At 39.2% G+C, this 18,506-nt stretch overlaps 2 protein-coding genes and 1 long non-coding RNA gene across 4 annotated transcripts; 2 read left to right on the forward strand and 1 right to left on the reverse strand.

The window, feature by feature from the left end:
* Positions 1–167: 167 nt before the first annotated feature.
* Positions 168–9,728, forward strand: LOC110989371 (polyprenal reductase-like). Of its 2 annotated transcripts, XR_015424417.1 has the most exons (6): positions 168–415; positions 2,169–2,320; positions 4,462–4,653; positions 6,178–6,315; positions 7,400–8,317; positions 8,417–9,728. XR_015424417.1 is itself a non-coding variant. In XM_022253704.2 (5 exons), exons 1-5 carry the CDS (start codon positions 219–221, stop codon positions 7,645–7,647), a joined length of 927 nt encoding a protein of 308 aa, XP_022109396.1. In that variant the 5' UTR covers positions 168–218; the 3' UTR covers positions 7,648–9,728. The 2 variants fall into 2 exon arrangements, 1 of the variants encoding a protein (XP_022109396.1); XM_022253704.2 differs by having other exon boundaries at positions 7,400–9,728.
* On the reverse strand, positions 8,632–16,995 carry LOC110989364 (dolichyl-diphosphooligosaccharide--protein glycosyltransferase subunit TUSC3-like). Its single transcript, XM_022253692.2, has 11 exons — positions 16,837–16,995; positions 14,693–14,862; positions 14,481–14,598; positions 13,838–13,920; positions 13,492–13,549; positions 13,074–13,214; positions 12,594–12,683; positions 11,786–11,849; positions 11,316–11,390; positions 10,795–10,885; positions 8,632–9,934 (listed from the first exon to the last, which is right to left on the reverse strand). Exons 1-11 carry the CDS (start codon positions 16,942–16,944, stop codon positions 9,919–9,921), a joined length of 1,014 nt encoding a protein of 337 aa, XP_022109384.1. The 5' UTR covers positions 16,945–16,995; the 3' UTR covers positions 8,632–9,918.
* LOC147799980 (uncharacterized) lies at positions 13,156–14,860 on the forward strand. The gene is made up of 2 exons (XR_015424418.1): positions 13,156–13,235; positions 14,450–14,860. It is a non-coding gene; the product is annotated as an uncharacterized LOC147799980 (long non-coding RNA).
* Positions 16,996–18,506: the final 1,511 nt, after the last annotated feature.

Raw genomic sequence — 18,506 nt, forward strand, 5'->3', positions numbered from 1 at the left:
TATGGGGATTTATCACTGCTGTCTATGGGAATTTATTTCTAGTGGTGCACCCTTGTAGCTCATATTCTGATCACGCCGCGAGGTGGCGCACTGGAGACTGGTCCTCAACGAACGGAAGGTTACATTTACATACGGGGAGACAGGGTTACTTCGCATTCTGCAGCACGCGAGTCGAGTGCAGACGATATTGGCTAGATGGTAACTTGGAATGGTGAATCATGTTACCCCTTAACATTTTAGCGTGTTTTTGGCTGCTTTGCATAGGAGGATTTTGTTCGATGTTCATAATCCAGCAGTTTCCTAAGATACCCAGTGTGTTGTGGAACCTCATCTCTTACGGTAAAGCGAGGAACCTGCGGGAGGAAAAAACAAGAAAGCGAAGTTCGCTGGACAAATTGCTCGATTTGCCTAAACAGTAAATGAGTCCATGACATTTCACTTAACTTAGGCCTAGCCTATTTGACTTTTAATAGGTTGCAACTTTGGGAGGGCGACCGACAGGCATGCCAATCCCGTTTATTCATTACTTCTTTCGTTTAATTGATATTCAGAATTATGAAAAGCTCCTCTCTGTGACCAAGGTTAAAGGACCTTACGCCTATATCGTTATGCAATCCAGACATTACAGTGTAATGTCATGATGCATTACTAAGTCTAAGTGGAAGACTTGCAATCATTAATGTTTTAATACTATACCAATACTGAAGTATAGCGGAGTATAGACATTGGTTCATGACATGTAAATTAAAAGCGGGTGATAAGTAATTGTCATAACTACAATGGCTATTTCCATCAGCACCACAACTTCATATTATTTGTAGGTTGGAAAAACTCAGTGGGAAAACCCTGTTGGGGAAAAAAACATCAGAAAAAGCCTTGCAAATAACAAGAATAAGTTGCTATGATGAAGTAGTGTTTGTTGTTGGACTGCAGATGGCACATTCTTGCCACATCCTGACTTATATACCCGATACTAGCACTCGGTGCACCTCCATGACGCGCAGTGATATATTTTACAGTAAGAACTTAATTTTGTTCTAATTCGCTACCCTGCTCAACCAAATGATTTTTAAAGTAGGCCTTGGGCTTAGCCTGCTGTTTTAGGACATTAATTTGTCTATATAGGCTACCAGTACTGTAGTCAGTACATACCAACTTTGGTGTATTTTCCTGTTAAAGAACCCTAACACAGCACGGCCCCCTTACTTGGCGTACTCTGGCATATCTGATTTTTCTCCTTGGCACTAGTACCTTGCTAGAGCAATGTTTTTCCTCAAATTTCACATCTTGAGTCATGTGAGTTTTCATACCTACTACAAACATGACAAAGTTCAAAGGAAATTTTGTTTTGGCCTGATTTTCCAATTTTTTTTTTTTTTTAAGAGTAAAATGAACTTGTTCAACGCAATTTTTACAAATTTATTGTACCCCAGTTGATTATAATCCTGTGAGTGGGTTTCATTGAAAGGAAAATTAAGATTGAGTAAAACAAATTTGTGCAAGATTCAAGCTATTCCTTCCTCTGTCATGTCCATGGTTGAACAAAACTCTTAATTTACGTACACCCAAAAATTGGAAAGGAAGTGTGAGGGTATATGGGCAGCAGTAATAATGATTTACCAGAATTTATCAAGTTTGAAGAAATTCTTAAATGTCAATAATAGGAGTTTCTGGGATTTCTTCAAATGCCCTGTGTTAGAAAATACCCGGCTTAAATTATGCCCAATTCCTGGACGCCACCGTTTTTAAATTTTGGACTGAGTTTTGTGACCCTGAAATTGTTCACAAAGGTTTAACAACAACAATACAGTTTTCTGGTGCTTGTCTCCAGACAACGCCCTTTAGCTCCAGGGGGAGGGAGTATGGTCTTGGCATTAGCGTAGCACGCGCACGAGCGGCCAATCACAAAAGAAAAGTGAACGTTTCGCGCGCGTGGGAAACATTTTTTTTCTCGGCCTTCACCATTTTTCTCAACTCAGTGGTGGAGCCTGAGAGAACTGGCAATAATGTGTCCGTGTAAGATCTCTTCCATCTGGGGCTAATGAAGATGATATTACCTGTATTTAAATGAATGAATCTGAAGTGTTTCAACAAAGAGGCTTGGTAACATGGCGTGGGAAAGTTGAGGGACTAGTGATATTTCGTGGGTCATTGCATTCATCTTTCAGGTGGTTCACTCATTTCTATGCTGTGTCCGTCATCTGCAATGGTTTCCTCTTGTTCAAGCTGTTTGAAGTCCTATTCTTCCATGGTCACATGCCAAACTGGTATATGGATCTGCTACGATTTCTTACCAACTTTCCCCTTCAGACTCCCAAAGGTAGGTATAGTTGGCTTCACCAAACTTATTTACATGGCACGTACACTGTACATACCAGTGTGCATGTACTATAGTGCCAAATATGTGTACGTAACTACATATTTAGTTAGAATAATTTCTAAGGCAGTATTCAAAATGTTGAGCAATTTATCACAATCATACAATTCATTACAAGCATTCACTAATGTAACCAGATTAATAGTTGTAAATACATGTATAGTACAAAGAAGTTATACATGTAGATTATCTCACAAAAAAAAGAGTAAAAGGTCCAGTTAACAACAAAACTTCAGGCAATTTGTCCTTTCCTCCGCCCCTAGGGATATGCATGGAGGAAGGACACAGAAGGAGTTTGAACTGCCTGGGTTGTAACATCTGGTCAATTACTGCTCTCTGGCATGCCTGGTATTTCCATAGCCAGAGCACAGGGAATGCTTGCTACTCACCACCTGTTTCACATAAGCCAGTGTTTTAGTCGAGTACTTTCCGAGTACCAAAGTTCTCTGCAAAATACTGAACTGGGTAAGAGGGAATAAAGCCAGAGTGCACAGGCATTTGATGGTAAATGTGCAAAGGTAAGATTACAAAATAAATGTCAGACTTCAGACACTCCTATTTGTGTAAAATTTAAGTTTTAAGGAGAAAAGTACTCGGAAAGTACTCGGCCGAGTACTTTCTGAGTACTTTTGTCCTAAAAAGTTAAACAGTGAAGATCTGAAGTCCTTATGTTGCTTTGTAATCTTACCTTTATGCATGTACCATCAAATGCCGATGTACTTCAGCTTTGTTCCCTCCTAACTAGTTAAATATTTGGTAGAGAACTTGATTCTCAAAAAGTACTCGACTACATCACTGCCATAAGCCCCCTTTGTACCCCATCATCGCCCGCAATTTTTCACTGGTAATTTGCATCCTTAAAACATTGTTTACCAAAGTGTAGGAAATTGAACATTCATGCCATCGTTGGTGCTTGGTATGATCTGACAACATCAAATTTGATGTTTGCTCAGTTGCTTGTATTAGGCTATGTACCCAAAGTGTTCATGTGCAGTTATTGCCCTTTTCGACCGCTTTCTTCTGGAGTTAATTGGGGGGAATAAACAGCCAAGTTGTTTAAAAGGTATCATGTTTTATTTGAATCATTTAGTACGGCATTTATACAAAAAGGTATTTTATGAGATCTTATGGTCACTCCTTGTGATGAAATAATGCATTTTGTTTGTTATAAACTTAACTGTCCTGTGGTGGTCAACACGTTGTTGGCCAGTCTTAGCCAAATTCGTGGAAAGACTTTGAAAACTGGTGTTTAGGAGTGAAAAAAAAAATAAAATGACAAACCTTGCATGGATAATGGAAAAGTGCTTTGAAATCTTTTTAAAAAAATATTCATGATGGCAAAAGTAAATCTACTGTCCTGATCACTGTGTTAAGTTGTACTTAATTGCAAAGAAAACACCACAAATATTGCTAGGATATTACAGGTCCCACTTGTCCAGCTAAGCTGCAGGCAGTAAGCAGGCATTTTGATGGAATGTTTACTATTGTTCGTCTGACCTGGCAGCGATGATCATCGGGCACTTTGATATGTCAAAGTTTTAACTCCTCCCGTGTCCTTCCTCCATGGGATATGTATTGTTGATTTTGTTAAAGAATGGGCCCATTCAGTGTTCAAGTAGTGCATAACAGCAATGAAGCATGAACGAGGGCATTTGGTAAGAGCAGTAGGCACATGCAAGGTCTGCTGCCAAAGCGCGAGTTGCATACACGTACATGTGTGCATTATTCTGGAACCTTTCCTTTCTGAAATACCAAACTAGCTCTTGACGAGCTCCACTGCATGTACTTTAGAAATGGTACTACCATCTTCCCATAGGGACTTTTCCTATGGATGAAAAGAAAGTACAGTCATTTCAGACTAAAGAGCGCTAAAGTTGTGGCCCTCCTGGACTCATAATCTGGATACGCCTCACAGTTTGAGGTGATTTCTGACCTTCAAAGTTCTATTTTTGCCCTTTTCTCAACAGATACATGTATGTCATGTTCATGTGGGAAATGTGGCAAATGACCCAAAGCAGATCCAAGGTAAACATAGATGAAATATACCCCTTCATTTGGGTTTCCATTTTGTTTACTTCCAACAGCATCTCACCTGTCGATAGTCATTGCCATCGCCCTGCTACTCTTCCAAGGGATAAGGCGACTTTATGAGTGCCTGTTTGTTAGTAGTTACTCCAGTTCCACCATGCACGTTGCCCATTACATACTGGGCATCTTGTTCTATGCCCTGGCTGGTATGTCTGTCCTATCTGAAGGACCTGACTTCCGAAAGCCAGGTCAGTGGAATTTTCTTTTCAGTCTGTTTCACTCAGTCTTTCTGATCTGGTTTAAGATACATGTATTCTTAGCAATGTTTCGTCATGCTGCTTTTTCCATGAGATTATGTGAGGTAATCAGGTGATTTATTAGATTTATTAGCAGTGCCTGTTTTAGGAGCATGTTCTTCAGACATCCAGGCAAGGTTTCCTCATGCGTTGTGATCCTGCATTCAAGGGAAAGTTTGATTTTTGCCTGGTATTTAGTTTATGTTTTGTGCATACAATGCAGATCCCCAGCACAGGGAAAATGTACTAGTGGTCGACACTGTTGATTATCACTCAAACTTGTCCCAGTATGGCTCTGGTTCAGTGGAAATTTATTATCAGTAAATGTAGGGCTATTAGGTCAGAATATTTAAATGTTGCAAAGACAGTAGCAATGAACTGACTTTAATGCTCCTACCTACTTCAGTGAATGGCTGGATCAGCACTAAAGACAAATGCTTTTGTCCTTGTGGAGCATACACCTAGAAGCTACAGATACGTGGGGGGGGGACTTCAGTGGTGAACTGTGCTTTTCCTTCCCCTCTCCTTTTGTAATTTGAAATGTATGCAACCTGATAATTCCAGAAATTAGAGGTCCAAAAGTGGGACATATGTTGGTGTCCCTGACACATCTGACCTTTGTTCCGAGTATTTGACATGGAAATATCACCGGAATTGATTTCAAACTATTTCTATTTGTTTGGCACTCGTGGAAATCACAAAATGTGTTCTGAACTTACAAAATCATATTTCAGATGTGACAGGGACACACAAAAAATGGACCCCTTGCTAATTTCTGGAATGACCCACTTGTAGGTCACAGTTAATGCATTTGCAGGACCCTTTGGAAAATAATGTGTGTACTCCTGATTGGCCCCCTTAGGTAGTTCACCCCAGTTACATGTACATGTACGCTACTGATGTGGATATCGTGGTTCACAAACATGGTGATACTGCAGCAGTGGTGTGTCAGTTTGGTCGCTGAATAATTCTGAATGCACACATCCATTCACTAGATACTGAGAGGAAGGAAATGTACATGTACATCAGATCAAGTTGGAGTAAGCTGCAGAGCTCAGATTGTGTCATTGGCAAAATAGATATACATGTACATACTTTGGAAGGCTTCACAGACATCTGGTATGGTGTGTTTTGAATTTGAAGTCAGTCCTTTTCATTATGCAGTAGGGGCGGGAGGGAGCACCTGTTTCTGTTGCCACATGTATATACCCAGCAAGAAATGAGACCGAGGGGTACCCCCCCCAACATGTCCAATCCCTATACACATTCCAGACTATTGTTACTTAACACGTCCCCCCAAGATGTCAGAAAGGAATTCCCCAGATTCCTGCGAGACAATGACCAACACAAAGCAGGGGGGGTTCTCTCCGTCTCATACCTTGCTGCATATGTACATGTACACAGAGGCAGCTTTGATTCCACACCGTTTGAACAATGGTCTTTGTGATACTGTATGTGTTCGCTTTTGCCTTGTAGCACCCTTTGATAATGCATGGCAGGTGGTCCAGCAGGTGGAATGGTTCAATGTTGCTGGTATCATCGTGTTTTTCTGGGCTACCTATCACCACCATGTCGCCCATAAAATATTTGCAGGGCTGCGCAAAGGAGATCGAGGTAATTAGACTAAAGAGTGGTAGATGATTAGATTTTTTTTTTTAAATGGAAGTGAGACTCGGCAAAGTGAGAACCAGACCACATCAGGTACACTAGGGTAGAAACACAATCTGCAAAATGTTCCATGTAATGTGTAGGGCCAACTTTACCACTTCCTGAAATATCAGATGGTTTCAAACATTTCACCTGTAACTTTGAGATTTTAAGGTGTGGAAACAGTGAGTGGATTCAGCGCTTTTGAATGTTTTTGTTTAATTGATTTCTGCATGCCTAACCTGTGCTTTGTTTTATTATTAAGTGAGTTTTCAGATTTTAGATGCGTTGCTCGCTGATATAGATGCACCATTATAGATGCACCAGACAGTGTTTTCTTTCAGGAAATAGTGAACAAATTCTGATAGTGTAGCTACAGGATATGAAAGTAGTTTCTTCCCATATGCATGTACAACAGTTTATCTCCAGGTCTCCAATCTTGTCCCCTTAAAATGGACATTTGTAAGAATGCATCGTGTATTTGTTGAGCATAGTTTGTAGCTAATGTCATGTAAACAGGGGTGAGATTAAACATACGTCATTTGTGCATTATGTCCCTTTGAGGCAACAAAAGTACTTGAAATCTAAAGAAGGGTGCCTTTGAGCAAACCTGAAATTTCAGCTGAGTGAATACATGTACTGTATATTCGGAGAAAAAAACACATTCCAGGATTTGGATTTCAAATCAAAAGTTGCTGGGTTAGGTTATGAAGTTTGCCTGAATTCTAGTCATTGCAGGCATGTGTGTCATGTCAACACTTGCATGCCTCTCATGGCTATTTTCCAAAATTGCATCTTTGGACACATTGTTGGAAATGGCCTTCTTTCATTTTCTTCAAAATGATACTTTGCTAGAAAGAATGCTTTCATTGGGAGTTTAGTCCCATATTACCGTCTTCTAACCAAGTATGTCCTTCAACAGTAATTTGGTAAAAAGAAACGGGGGCCCAACATTTTGTGATTTACTTTTTGGATAACTGCAGATGGACTGTACATGTATCTTTAATACAGATTCCCCAATTTATTTACCATTCTGCTCTCTTCAATGCAGATCGCAGTCACAGGATCCCACGCGGCGACTGGTTTGAGCTGGTGTCTTGCCCACACTACCTTGCCGAGATCCTCATCTACGTTGCCCTGGTGATGGTCCTGGGCTTTGCCCATCCAATGAGCTACCTTGTCCTTGGCTTCACCGCCTCCAATCAGGTCTTTGCGAGCATTTCTGTCCATGCATGGTATCAGAAAACCTTTGACAACTACCCAAAAGGTAGAAGGGCCATCATCCCATGGCTGATTTGAATTTATTGCAGCACCTCGGCAAAACATTTTATGGGTTCATGCAGATTTTTAATTCGGGTGTATTTGTGTAATTTCACCAGATGCTTTCATCAATCTGAAATAAAAGTAATCTAGATTTTCATGAAAATGGATTTATTTCGTGAAAATAATTTTGAATAAAAATAAAGAGTCCTTTTGATATTGCTTTGAATATTTTCAATCTCTTTAAATGTATTTTGTACTGTATATCATATTTTTTCAATTAGCAAAGCATTAATGAATTATTACTTTGCGCTGTTCATTCCTAACCCTTGCAACAAGCAATTCCTCCATAATTAAATTGCTGTAAAGCTGTATTAAAACTTCCATTTTTCATATAAGGTGGAATTTCTAAATATTATGACTTGAACGTATGTTTACATGCAGTTTGTGAAAAACATACTTCTAAATGGGCTATTCAGAAGCAGATATTGAGCTATATGCAGTTCTGCGTTGTGGGGAAATGTTGGCATATGTAGGGCCTGTTTGTTTCACATGGATCTGGATCTCGATCAGTGATCCCAATGCTGGTTCATTTTATCCAATAGCCAGGCTCTGGTGTCAGTGATACGTGAACCAATGTCGGATCACTGATCGTGATCTGGATCTCGATCAGTGATCCCAATGCTGGTTCATTTTATCCAATAGCCAGGCTCTGGTGTCAGTGATATGTGAACCAATGTCGGATCACTGATCGTGATCTGGATCTCGATTAGTGACCCAATGCTGGTTCACTCTATCCAATAGCCAGGCTCTGGTGTCAGTGATAAGTGAACCAATGTCGGATCACTGATTATGGCCTGCGTGAAACAGGCCCAAATTAAGCCATATGTGATGCTCTCTTGTGGTGAAATATTCATCATCTTTATAGCAAAAATATATTAAGGCCTTCTCTACCAAAAGTTTAATACATGTATTTCATTTTGACTAAAAAGAGTATAGTAACAATTATGGAGATACACAGAGTTAAAAAAAAACATTTATTTCAAGCTTATCACTTTTGTTGTGTGGCACAGTGCTTTATTCATGGACCATCCATTGCACCAACCATTTATCTTTCAACAACTCTGGGCAAGAGGAAAGCATAACTTCACCAGTGACTTTTCATGTAATTTTTGCCCCAGAATTCCATATGAACAAGAAATAGTGAGTGGGGATGTGTTTTGAATTCCAAATGACCACAATGTCATGTTTGTACCACTTGCCCTCTCTCAGAGCTGTTACTCATGTAACAATAATATTCACTAATTTCAACTAACTCCACACAACACGTACTACACCAGGTAATCTTAAGAGGTTCTGTACAAAGACTCAGTCCAAGTCACATGATGAAACACAAACAACTAGAAGTGAACTATAAATAATTCACAATTAATGTTTAAAAAGAGGGCGCATGTCCATTGTCCAGGATGCTGCAAGAAGTAGTTTTAAGTAAAAAAGAATGTTGTCACATCGAGCACTGTTTGAGTGAGCCACGGTATTATCTGTTTAGTCCAGCAGTAGTCTGAAACTTGGCAGCAGCTGTGTCAATTACAGGTAACGGCATCAAATTTTACATACGTGTACTTTAATGATACACGCATTCCTTGGATTATCAACCACAGGAAATAGAGTTTGTAACAAAATCAGGTCTATTCCTGGTAAAGGCTGGTATGGTGACAACAGTTAATTTGAACCATGTGTGTATATGTGACCAGCTCTAGAAAAGTGGGTAATAAGTCGCCAGATTCAGGTTATGAATTTTTGATACGGCTGGATTGTGTCCATCAAAAACTACAACTTTATATGTGAATGACCCCTGTAGTACGCTGCGTTCCAGAGATATTAAAGGAAAAACCACCAAATCACGTTTTTGCGCGACTTATTACCCTTTTCTGCAGAGTGGGTTATATATGTACACATTTGGGAAGATTATATAAATTCAATGAAATGAAAAATAATACATTCGCCTGATCTGTTTGTGTCTGAACCAAGATTTTTAATGTCGAAACTAGAGTTTTCTATTACAGAGGAAACAAAAAATTGTAGTCGTTGCATTATTAAAAAAATGTTGATGGAAACCATTTTGACCGTTGAAATAGCATTCTTAAAACACAACATTCTGACTTCTTTTTTGTATTCCAGCATCACATGCACTGACATAGGCACATTAGTTACAGCTCATTAATAGTCCACGTTTACTTCCATCTTCTTCCCTTAGGCACCTGTACTGTTGTGTAGTGTATCAATGAAGCACCTGCCGTCTTCATCAGTCTACTTTATTAAGAAGCTGTTTTTCAGGGAGAAGAAAAGAATTCATTCAGTGCTTGATATAAACAATTTTTCTTAAGTGTTTTTTTTAATGTACCTTTCCCTCTTCCCATTACTTCTTAACATGCCATTTTTGCTGACAAATGTTTGGGCCAAATTGCCAATGTCCTCTTTTGATAACTTTTCAGCACTGCACATTAACCCTAACAGTTCTCAATACTTTGACTTCAATATGATATTACATACACCCCAGGGATTACAGTTACACCTCATGGACTTTGCTCACAAGAACACTACCTTTGATCTTGTTCCTGGTTTTATAAGTTGTTAACTTTTGATTGCAATGGTACTGGACTGTTTTTGACTGGATTGGATTGGATTGTACTGATTTGTCATGAAATTTCAATATACACTGTATTGCTTTCATTTCTACTACTAAATTCTAAAAATAAGAGTTCACCTTGCTTTCAATTTTAATATGGCCAAACTATGTAAATCTATTAAAATCTGTCACTGTATCCACTGTACAATTACACCAGTAAACTGCAGACCATTTCACTCTCTAACAACTTTGTTGTTTTCATAAATTGCAGATCTCTGGATTTTTTTTTACACAGAAATTAGGCAACTTCAATTTTTTCAGGTTGCAGCACAGAGGCTCACGAAGAGAAATGTGGATTTTCAGGTCAATTTACTGGGGAAAGTAACTCTGCCGTGACTTTATGCTCATTTGGGATCAGGTTGCATATAATCGTGTCCTCCCTTCAACAAAACTCTTTGACAAAACCAAATTCATTTTGTTTGGCTAAGGTTGGTTCCAGGTACTCGCCTGTACGGATAGCCTTTATACTTGGCCCAAGGTTGTTTCTAGGTACTCACCTGTACGGATAGCCTTTATACTTGGCCCTGAATACTGACAGTAGTAGACTGAAGAAAAACACCACCATCACCAGGCCAATAACGGTCACAACTAGGAAATGGACAGGAGAGGAAAGGTAAGAGATTACACATTCAAAGAAAACACTGCACTACATGAACTACCAGCCCTGTTCAGGGAGGTTGCAGGTGGTTTCACATGAGTTCAAACTAAATGGCACACCTGCAGCTGTTGGGTTGATGCAAATAATACAACTGGATATCAGACTTATTTTACAAATATGCTGATATTATTAGAAAGTTCTGAATATTTTATAAAATATTGTACATATAACATATTTTATAAATACACTGCAATGATTTTCTATAAAGCATTAGATTTGATAGATTTTCCATTAATAGATAAAAGATGAAATCCTATATGTGTCCTTTCTGTGAGATTCTCTGATCTACTATTTGATGAATTGTTTGACATATAGCCAGCATAAATCACATGAAAGGAAGCCACCATAGAGGTAAGTTACCTCGCCTTTTTCTAATGTCGCCCTCTGTGATGGAGTTCTTATTCAGCAAAATGACACCGACAGTCACAGCAGCATCTAGCAGTCGTGTTAAGGGCACACTGTGAAAAAGTTTTCAAGTAATGTGTTGTACATTTCCTTGAAACAAGAGTCGACACTGATTCAACGTACATGTACTGTGGTCAGTTGCTTCCAATTGCTTCCGAAGTTCACTTTTTTTTTTCAACATACACAGTTTATTTTTTTTGCTCATTTTCATTTTAAAGGAACATGTCGTGGGAAAAAAAGCCAAACTATGTACACCTTGAATGTGATTCAAAATATAACTTCACATCCTCAGACGTCAGCTGAATACCTGGACCTTGTCACTTCCGCTTCAAGTCAAAAAGACAACTGGATTTATCTGAAACGGCTACCTATAATTTGGGAAGTAAGGTAGTGGAAAAGCCAGGAATAAAAGATTCAAAGGATACGAAGCAAGATGACGATGTGTGTCTCTGCAACAAACTGGCCTTGACTGCTACCGTGAATATAGCTCTGCAGACCAAGCAATCCAAATACATGTATATCAACATACACCGAGTGCTGCAGACCATTAGAATTAATTGGTACCCTTCTTGCTGTGCCATCAAATAATGTTCTGAATCTCAACATTTACTCTTATCCTTGTAACTAAAATTTGGCCAACTTTGAGGAACAAAATTTTTTTTACCTTGAAAATATATCTTTGTGTCTCAAACATTTAATTTTCTATTTTGGTACTTTAAAGGGAATTTGGTTCCTTTTCGCTGAGCATTTCCATATTATGGAGCAAAATTCTGATGTCATCCTAGGAAGAAAATCTCAAGTTGCATTGATTTGTGCGCACCAAAAAATGCTTTAAGATTTCATACGCTGGCCTTAAATATCTGTTTTTTTGTGTGTGATCCACTGTGTGCGTGTAAGTGCAGTGAATCAATGAACCAACTTTCCTCAGAAATGTTTTCGGTGAGCAATTTTGGTTTTACAATTTGATCAGAGGAACCTGTCAAATGAACAGAGACTTTCCTGACTGACATCACAGCAACGGCCCCCTCAGTTGTCCAGAAAAGTGTGGATAATTTTAAACGTTCACCACAATATGCACTTAACCCAAACAGAACAGCAGTGTAAAGTGGCACACAAATGGTGTCTACAAACAGTTTCATCACTTTTGAAATGAACACAAATGGTCATATTCCCAGTGGAACATCACAAGCACCCCCAAGTTTGAGTCGTTAGCTAGAAGCTGCATACTCTTACCACTTGTCCAGTCTGTGGGTTTCTGTGGGCATACGGTGGGCCTCGGATGTGGTTCCACATCTGACCAGATGTCATGGCAAACACCACACACTGAAAGACAATAGAGGGAAACCCAATGATAATACCAGGGCCCACTAGCGTCAAATACACTTGCTTTTTTCTGCTGACATCACTTGTGACCTAGCATCATCGTCGTCATAACCGCTTTGAAGTTAGAGGCCTTTGTGCGCAATATAAAATCAAAAGGAATCCTCTCTCTTTTCATATGCATGAGGTCAATTTTAACCTGGATGCCACTGAGTTTATACATCGATACAGAAAGCTCAGTTAGCTCTTTCTAAATGCTAATTAAAACCAAATGACTCAAAAACGGCCTAGAGGCTCATTTTGTGGGATCCAATCACATCTTCACTTGGTTCCTGATTAGCACTGAATTCTTCAACTCTAGTTTCAGCATACAGCCAATGCAAACCCACTCACCAGTGCACCAACTCCCCATATGGTCTTGTTATACAGGAATTCCAGGTTGTTCCGTCGGAAGTATAGAAAGCCGGCAATCATGCTGAGCAGGATGCCAAGTGCAATGGTGCCAGAGTAGTTGGGAGGTCGGAATATGCGGATCTATGGGAAAAAGTCTCAAAGGTACAGGAACTGGACAACGTAGCCCTTCAATTTTGTCTCCTAAGTAGCTCTTTTTTCATCTATCTGTGTTGTTTGATTATGCTTCAAAGGTTTTTTTTCAGTAAACTCTCTACCTCTAATTTCAAAATTAAGCTCTGTGACTTATATCTGTGTTCCTAGCCTGAATATTTTAGTTTTCAAACTTGTTTGACATTTCAGGAAAAATGTACTCCTTCAATGTTTTATGAAGCACGCAGGTGATGTAATGAATACTTACGTGGACATCGGTACGCTCGCCTACCCATTTTGCCATTTGTTCACTTTGAAATCCAACTCTGCGGAAGACAACGAAAAAGCCCAATGATTTAATTTTGGGTGTGAAGAGTTCTTCGAGAAAATAGAAAATGGCATTACTCTGAATTCAGAATAACTTTCTTGGACAAGGTATTTCAAATTGTGTTGCAATCCTCGTTGAAAAGGTCTAACCTCTCTCTGTATTTGTCATGAAACCTAGCCGTGGGCCTTACCCGCAAGATGCAACTTTAATGTCAGGAACTCTTATTGGAGTAAACCTGATTACGGTTAATACCTTGACCAAAACAAGTTGACAATCTGTGCCTTACCGCTGAATGTCGTACGTGTCACCTTTCTTTGGTTTTCCCTTTGGAGGAAAGTGAAGGATGCTGGGTGCTGAGGTTGTCTTGAGCTGTGGACACAACACCACAATAAAAATCAATGTAAAATATTTCTCTAACAACTTGGTTTCTGTCAATGTAAAATATTTCTCTAACAACTTGGTTTCTGTCAATGTAAAATATTTCTCTAACAACTTGGTTTCTGTCAATGTAAAATATTTCTCTGACAACTTGGTTTCTGTCATTTTTTTTCTTCCTTTGTGTTCATATCCCATCTGGCTCTGAAACCACAAGTAAGAACAAAGACCCTTTGTTGTCATTTGGTTGTATTGCTTGTTAACAAAGGTTACAATCAGTGCTGTTACTATTCAGAAGGAATAAATAATGCATTGCAAACAGCAATGTCCATTCCTAATACCCAAATGTATATCCCATATCACAATGAAGTCACCAAGAAGGGATTTGCTCTCTGATTTTCTTGTCTTGCATAGAAAAGCTGTCTGAATGACTTAGCTATGACTGCAACTGACACACACATGCCCATGAAAGCCACTAGCTGGCCAGCTTATTACATTTCTCATACTTATGTGTTATTTCCAGTCACTTTCAAGTACTGCGGGCATGGTCGTACCGATTTGAAGACGTCCTGCCCTTCATCGTAGTCCACACTGGCAAAGAACAGCTTGTTGGAGTAGGACTGAGAGTAGCGCCAAGAATTGGCAAGAATCTGGAACTCATCGTTCACTTGCCTGTAATGACCATCAAACAGGGGCACATCTCAGTATTTGTGTTAAGCAGAAATTATCAATGCTCTTACACATATGTAAACCTACCAAAACTTACCGACACACTGTGCACTTGCGCTGGGGCTGCATGGCGGTCAGCATAATGATCATGGAGTAGTTGCGAGGTGTGGACTTGACGTACTGTCTAAACTTGTCCCCATTCATGCGAATGACCACGCGCTTGTTGCTCCAGTCCATGAGCTGCTTAACTTTCTCCCCTAAAACCTCCTGCAAAGTGTGAAAATGTAAAAATGATGCCTTTCAGAGTGGCTATAAACTGCTCAAGTAATACACATAGCCCATAAAATCACTATTTTCTGGAGATATTCTAGCAATGTGTGGACTCCCTGTAGATAGTGACAACCTGTTCATGCAGCATTTACCATATACCCACAATTTCAAAATGATGTAAGCTTGCCACCAGTTAAACTGATGAAGATGGTACAGGGTACTAGACACCCTCCATATCTTGGACCCTATGATTGAAATTTTTAAATGTTCTGTACTTGTTTTAGGCCTACGTTTCCGTAAAGGGAGGTTACACCAAGATTGGCTGATTTAGGGGTATAAAATTAACTATAGTTTTCATTCCATTGACTTATTTCATGCTTGAGATAACTGTTTTTAGAAAAATTGAGAAAACATAGCGGCCTTTCAATGGTCATACTGAAAATCTTGTAATTTATCTTGTGCGAACAACGTACTCATAGGGTCCATCTGCAGATGAACAGGTAAAATCGGTGTTCTTGCCCTTAAAAAGAGCATTTTTCCATGGCTTAGAGTAATCAGTAAAATTACCTTCAAGTAATATGCCTCTTTAACAACGTAACACTGTGGATTCATGGAAAAAACTTCGAGCAGTAAAGTTACTGCAGTCAAACTATGTTCACGATGTGACACAAATCCTACAGTATATACGTGTATCCTATGCATGTACATGTACATTTATGCTTAATGACCACACTTTTGCATCAGTTTAAACACCATTCTCAGTTTACTAACTTAAGTAATAATTATGGTCACAGAGGAAATTATATAGATCTGGAGAGACAGGAGGGTCAACGTCTGATTATTGTAGTTTCTGTTGACAAAACCCTCTCACTGTGCACTGAGCTCTCAGGCCTATAAATAAACGGCGCTCAACAGCCTCTGCCCCGCTGATGATGTACCCACGCAACATGGACTCTTTTCACACTTTCACACAAATAAGAAAATAAATTGAAACTGTCGGCTGACAAAAAGGATTATCTTGAAATGTCGATCATGTGTAATTCAGTTGTTGGTTTTACTTTCATTATAAATAATTTTTGGTCTTTACTTTTATCACGTTCAGTAATACACGAAACCGCGGGGCCAATGAGACGCAACATCGTTTGAAAGGGAAACCTTTTATAGTTCAATACATAAAATTATCATGACTCATGGTGCAAATCTGAATTGGATACATGATTTACATTAGTTCAAAGTACACATAATGATTATAACAAACAGGAAATGAGACACAGTGGAAAATACACTTTTAAAACAATACAAAATTACTAAGTAACTACTGAAAATTGATAATTTCTTTAATCTGATACCGTGAAAAGCGAAGACGGAAGTCTTTTTCTTCCTTCCTGATTCTTTCAAAATGCAAACAGAAATCTTATTTCGACCAAGAGCTTAAGTCCAACCACACTGCAGACAATGCTGACGTCATCAGGCATCTTGTGCAGTTGTGGGCGAAGTGACCTGACCATCATGTACCGCCCACTGAAAAAATTAATGATCTCCGACATTGAAGTGGGACCGTGTTGACTTGGGACCAAGTTGGCTACGGACTGAGTTGAAACTCCATAGCTACAGCATTCTGGTTCAGTCATGTCAGTGGTTGGCAAGGTTGGACAAATTTTATAGATTGACCAAGGCTGTTATTTACTCTTTTTTCGAGTGAGATATTTAAGGACAATTCAACAGTCCCATTTTTGTGATGTTTACAAATGTTATATCTTTGGTCCTACCCTTAAAAAGACAGATTGTTTGTAAATTTGTAGAACCATGATAACGGACATGATGACATATTGACAGAAACTAGAACTTAGAGACATGTTAGAACTTATGGTGACCGATCTGCCGATCGCGCGAAACATTTTTTTAATTAAAAAACTGCAGCAATTTCGATGCAGAAGTCAGTTAAAACAAATGACAAATGTGGATACTTACGTCCTTCTTTTTGCATAATGTTGTTGGTGATAAAATCAGCAAAATCAGACAAATACACGCAGAGATTTGCGTGAATTTAGACAACAAATTTTTCCCGTAGCCTTCCATTTTAGCTCTGCTTGGATGGACCACAGCCTCGTTTAACGTCCGCTCTGATTTGCTGTAAACTAGCGCTGCTCACCGTTTGTCCAATAGAGATTGATTTTGCTTAGCCTTTTGGACAAGAGTCAGGGATCATCTATTTTGTACTGTGGCTGTGTCGCGTCGGGAGCTGAGTGGCTCGCTGTGGCAACGCTGACAAGGGATCGTCTTCAAAGGGGAGAAATAAAGTGTGAGTGTCCTTTATTGAATAATTACCTCCATGTTTAGAATAATATAACTTTTAAACTGGAAACAGGTCACAAGCCAAGTATGATTTGCACAAGGTGAAGTGTAATTACGACATTTGACAAAGATATGCAAATTTTACTAAAAGAATGTATCCTGAAAACAGGCCCGTCACTAGGACTTTTCGGGGGGGGGGGTGAATCCTTAAAGCGCAGCAAACATCTTTGCGTTTTTTAATTTTGAAAACAGCGGGATTATGTAGTCGTACCATTTGTTTTAGGGGGTTACAAGTAAACCCCCGAAGAGGGGATTGACCGAGGCGAAAAATACCGAAGTGCGTGGCCTTTTTTATCGCAAAATGTTCTACTACATAGCTCAAAATCTTTTCTTGCCTCAAAAGCAGACCTTATAGTCGCGTAGGGGTGCGGATGCACCCGTAGGTCATGGCTTGAGGGAGAAATAGATTATCCTTTTTTAACTTATGCACTTTGGCTCAAGTTGCGCCCAATGCTACCAAAAATAGACAGAAATACAAGCTTTGTTGTTTTATGCTGCAGCGTGTATTCACAGACCCCAAGTTCCTCAAAGCTGAATTTATTTACTAAAATGATGATTTTGTCAGACGTGTATGCTGTAATGGCTTGCAAGCTCGGCCATTTGACAGTGGCCTAACTACGGGGGTGCCGGTGTCCCGCCCATTTGAAATTTTGACACCATATAAATTACATGTATATAGGGCGATGCTCATATCATGCTGATGTACATTCTGTAATATGCATGGACATTCATGCAAAATCTTACATTAGAATGCCACATTTATGCCTTTTTAAATTGATTTCCCTTCTTGAGTGATATTGAATACGGGGAATAATTCAATAGCCCCAACCTAAAAAATTGGGGGATATATACCTCATCCCCCGGGGGTTACGTTACGCCCATTATGGTAATATTCAGTTTCAGTTTTGCAGCATTGAGGCCTAGGGACCCTCCGCGATTATGGACATTAAAGATTGTCTTTTTAACTATCAAAGACATTGCCATCTTGCACCTCGAACAAGTTTTATTTCACTTACGAGTTTCTCTGAACCGACATAATATTATTTGAAAATAGCGCAGAATTACTTTTTACTTTTAGGTGAGCTGAGACTACGGCCATTCGCCTGCTCACTGTTTCGTCAATTTGCTTTAGCGTGAAAAATTCTACTAAAGTAAGGTACCGGTCCAAACTCCATGTTATTGTCATGGTAACCAAACAACAGTTGAATACCGGTCAAAAGCAATATACATCACAAAAAGTTTTGCTGGTAACTTTATAGCAAGTTTTCCTGCGCGTAAGCAAGTTT

This window comes from Acanthaster planci, linkage group LG02 (genome assembly GCF_054643075.1).
Source record: "Acanthaster planci isolate LZ-2023a linkage group LG02, COTS_SCS, whole genome shotgun sequence".
Classification (NCBI taxonomy): Eukaryota; Metazoa; Echinodermata; class Asteroidea; order Valvatida; family Acanthasteridae; genus Acanthaster; species Acanthaster planci.

Coding starts and splice junctions, on each gene's coding strand:
- LOC110989364 (XM_022253692.2), bottom strand. CDS start 16,944: ATGGAAGGCTACGGGAAAAATTTGTTGTCTAAATTCACGCAAATCTCT. Junction 13,550..13,837: donor GACACGTACGACATTCAGCG/GTAAGGCACAGA, acceptor TGTCTTCCGCAG/AGTTGGATTTCAAAGTGAAC. Junction 11,850..12,593: donor ACCCACAGACTGGACAAGTG/GTAAGAGTATGC, acceptor CTTGGTCTGCAG/AGCTATATTCACGGTAGCAG.
- LOC110989371 (XM_022253704.2), top strand. CDS start 219: ATGTTACCCCTTAACATTTTAGCGTGTTTTTGGCTGCTTTGCATAGGA. Junction 2,321..4,461: donor TCCCCTTCAGACTCCCAAAG/GTAGGTATAGTT, acceptor TACTTCCAACAG/CATCTCACCTGTCGATAGTC. Junction 4,654..6,177: donor ACCTGACTTCCGAAAGCCAG/GTCAGTGGAATT, acceptor TTTGCCTTGTAG/CACCCTTTGATAATGCATGG.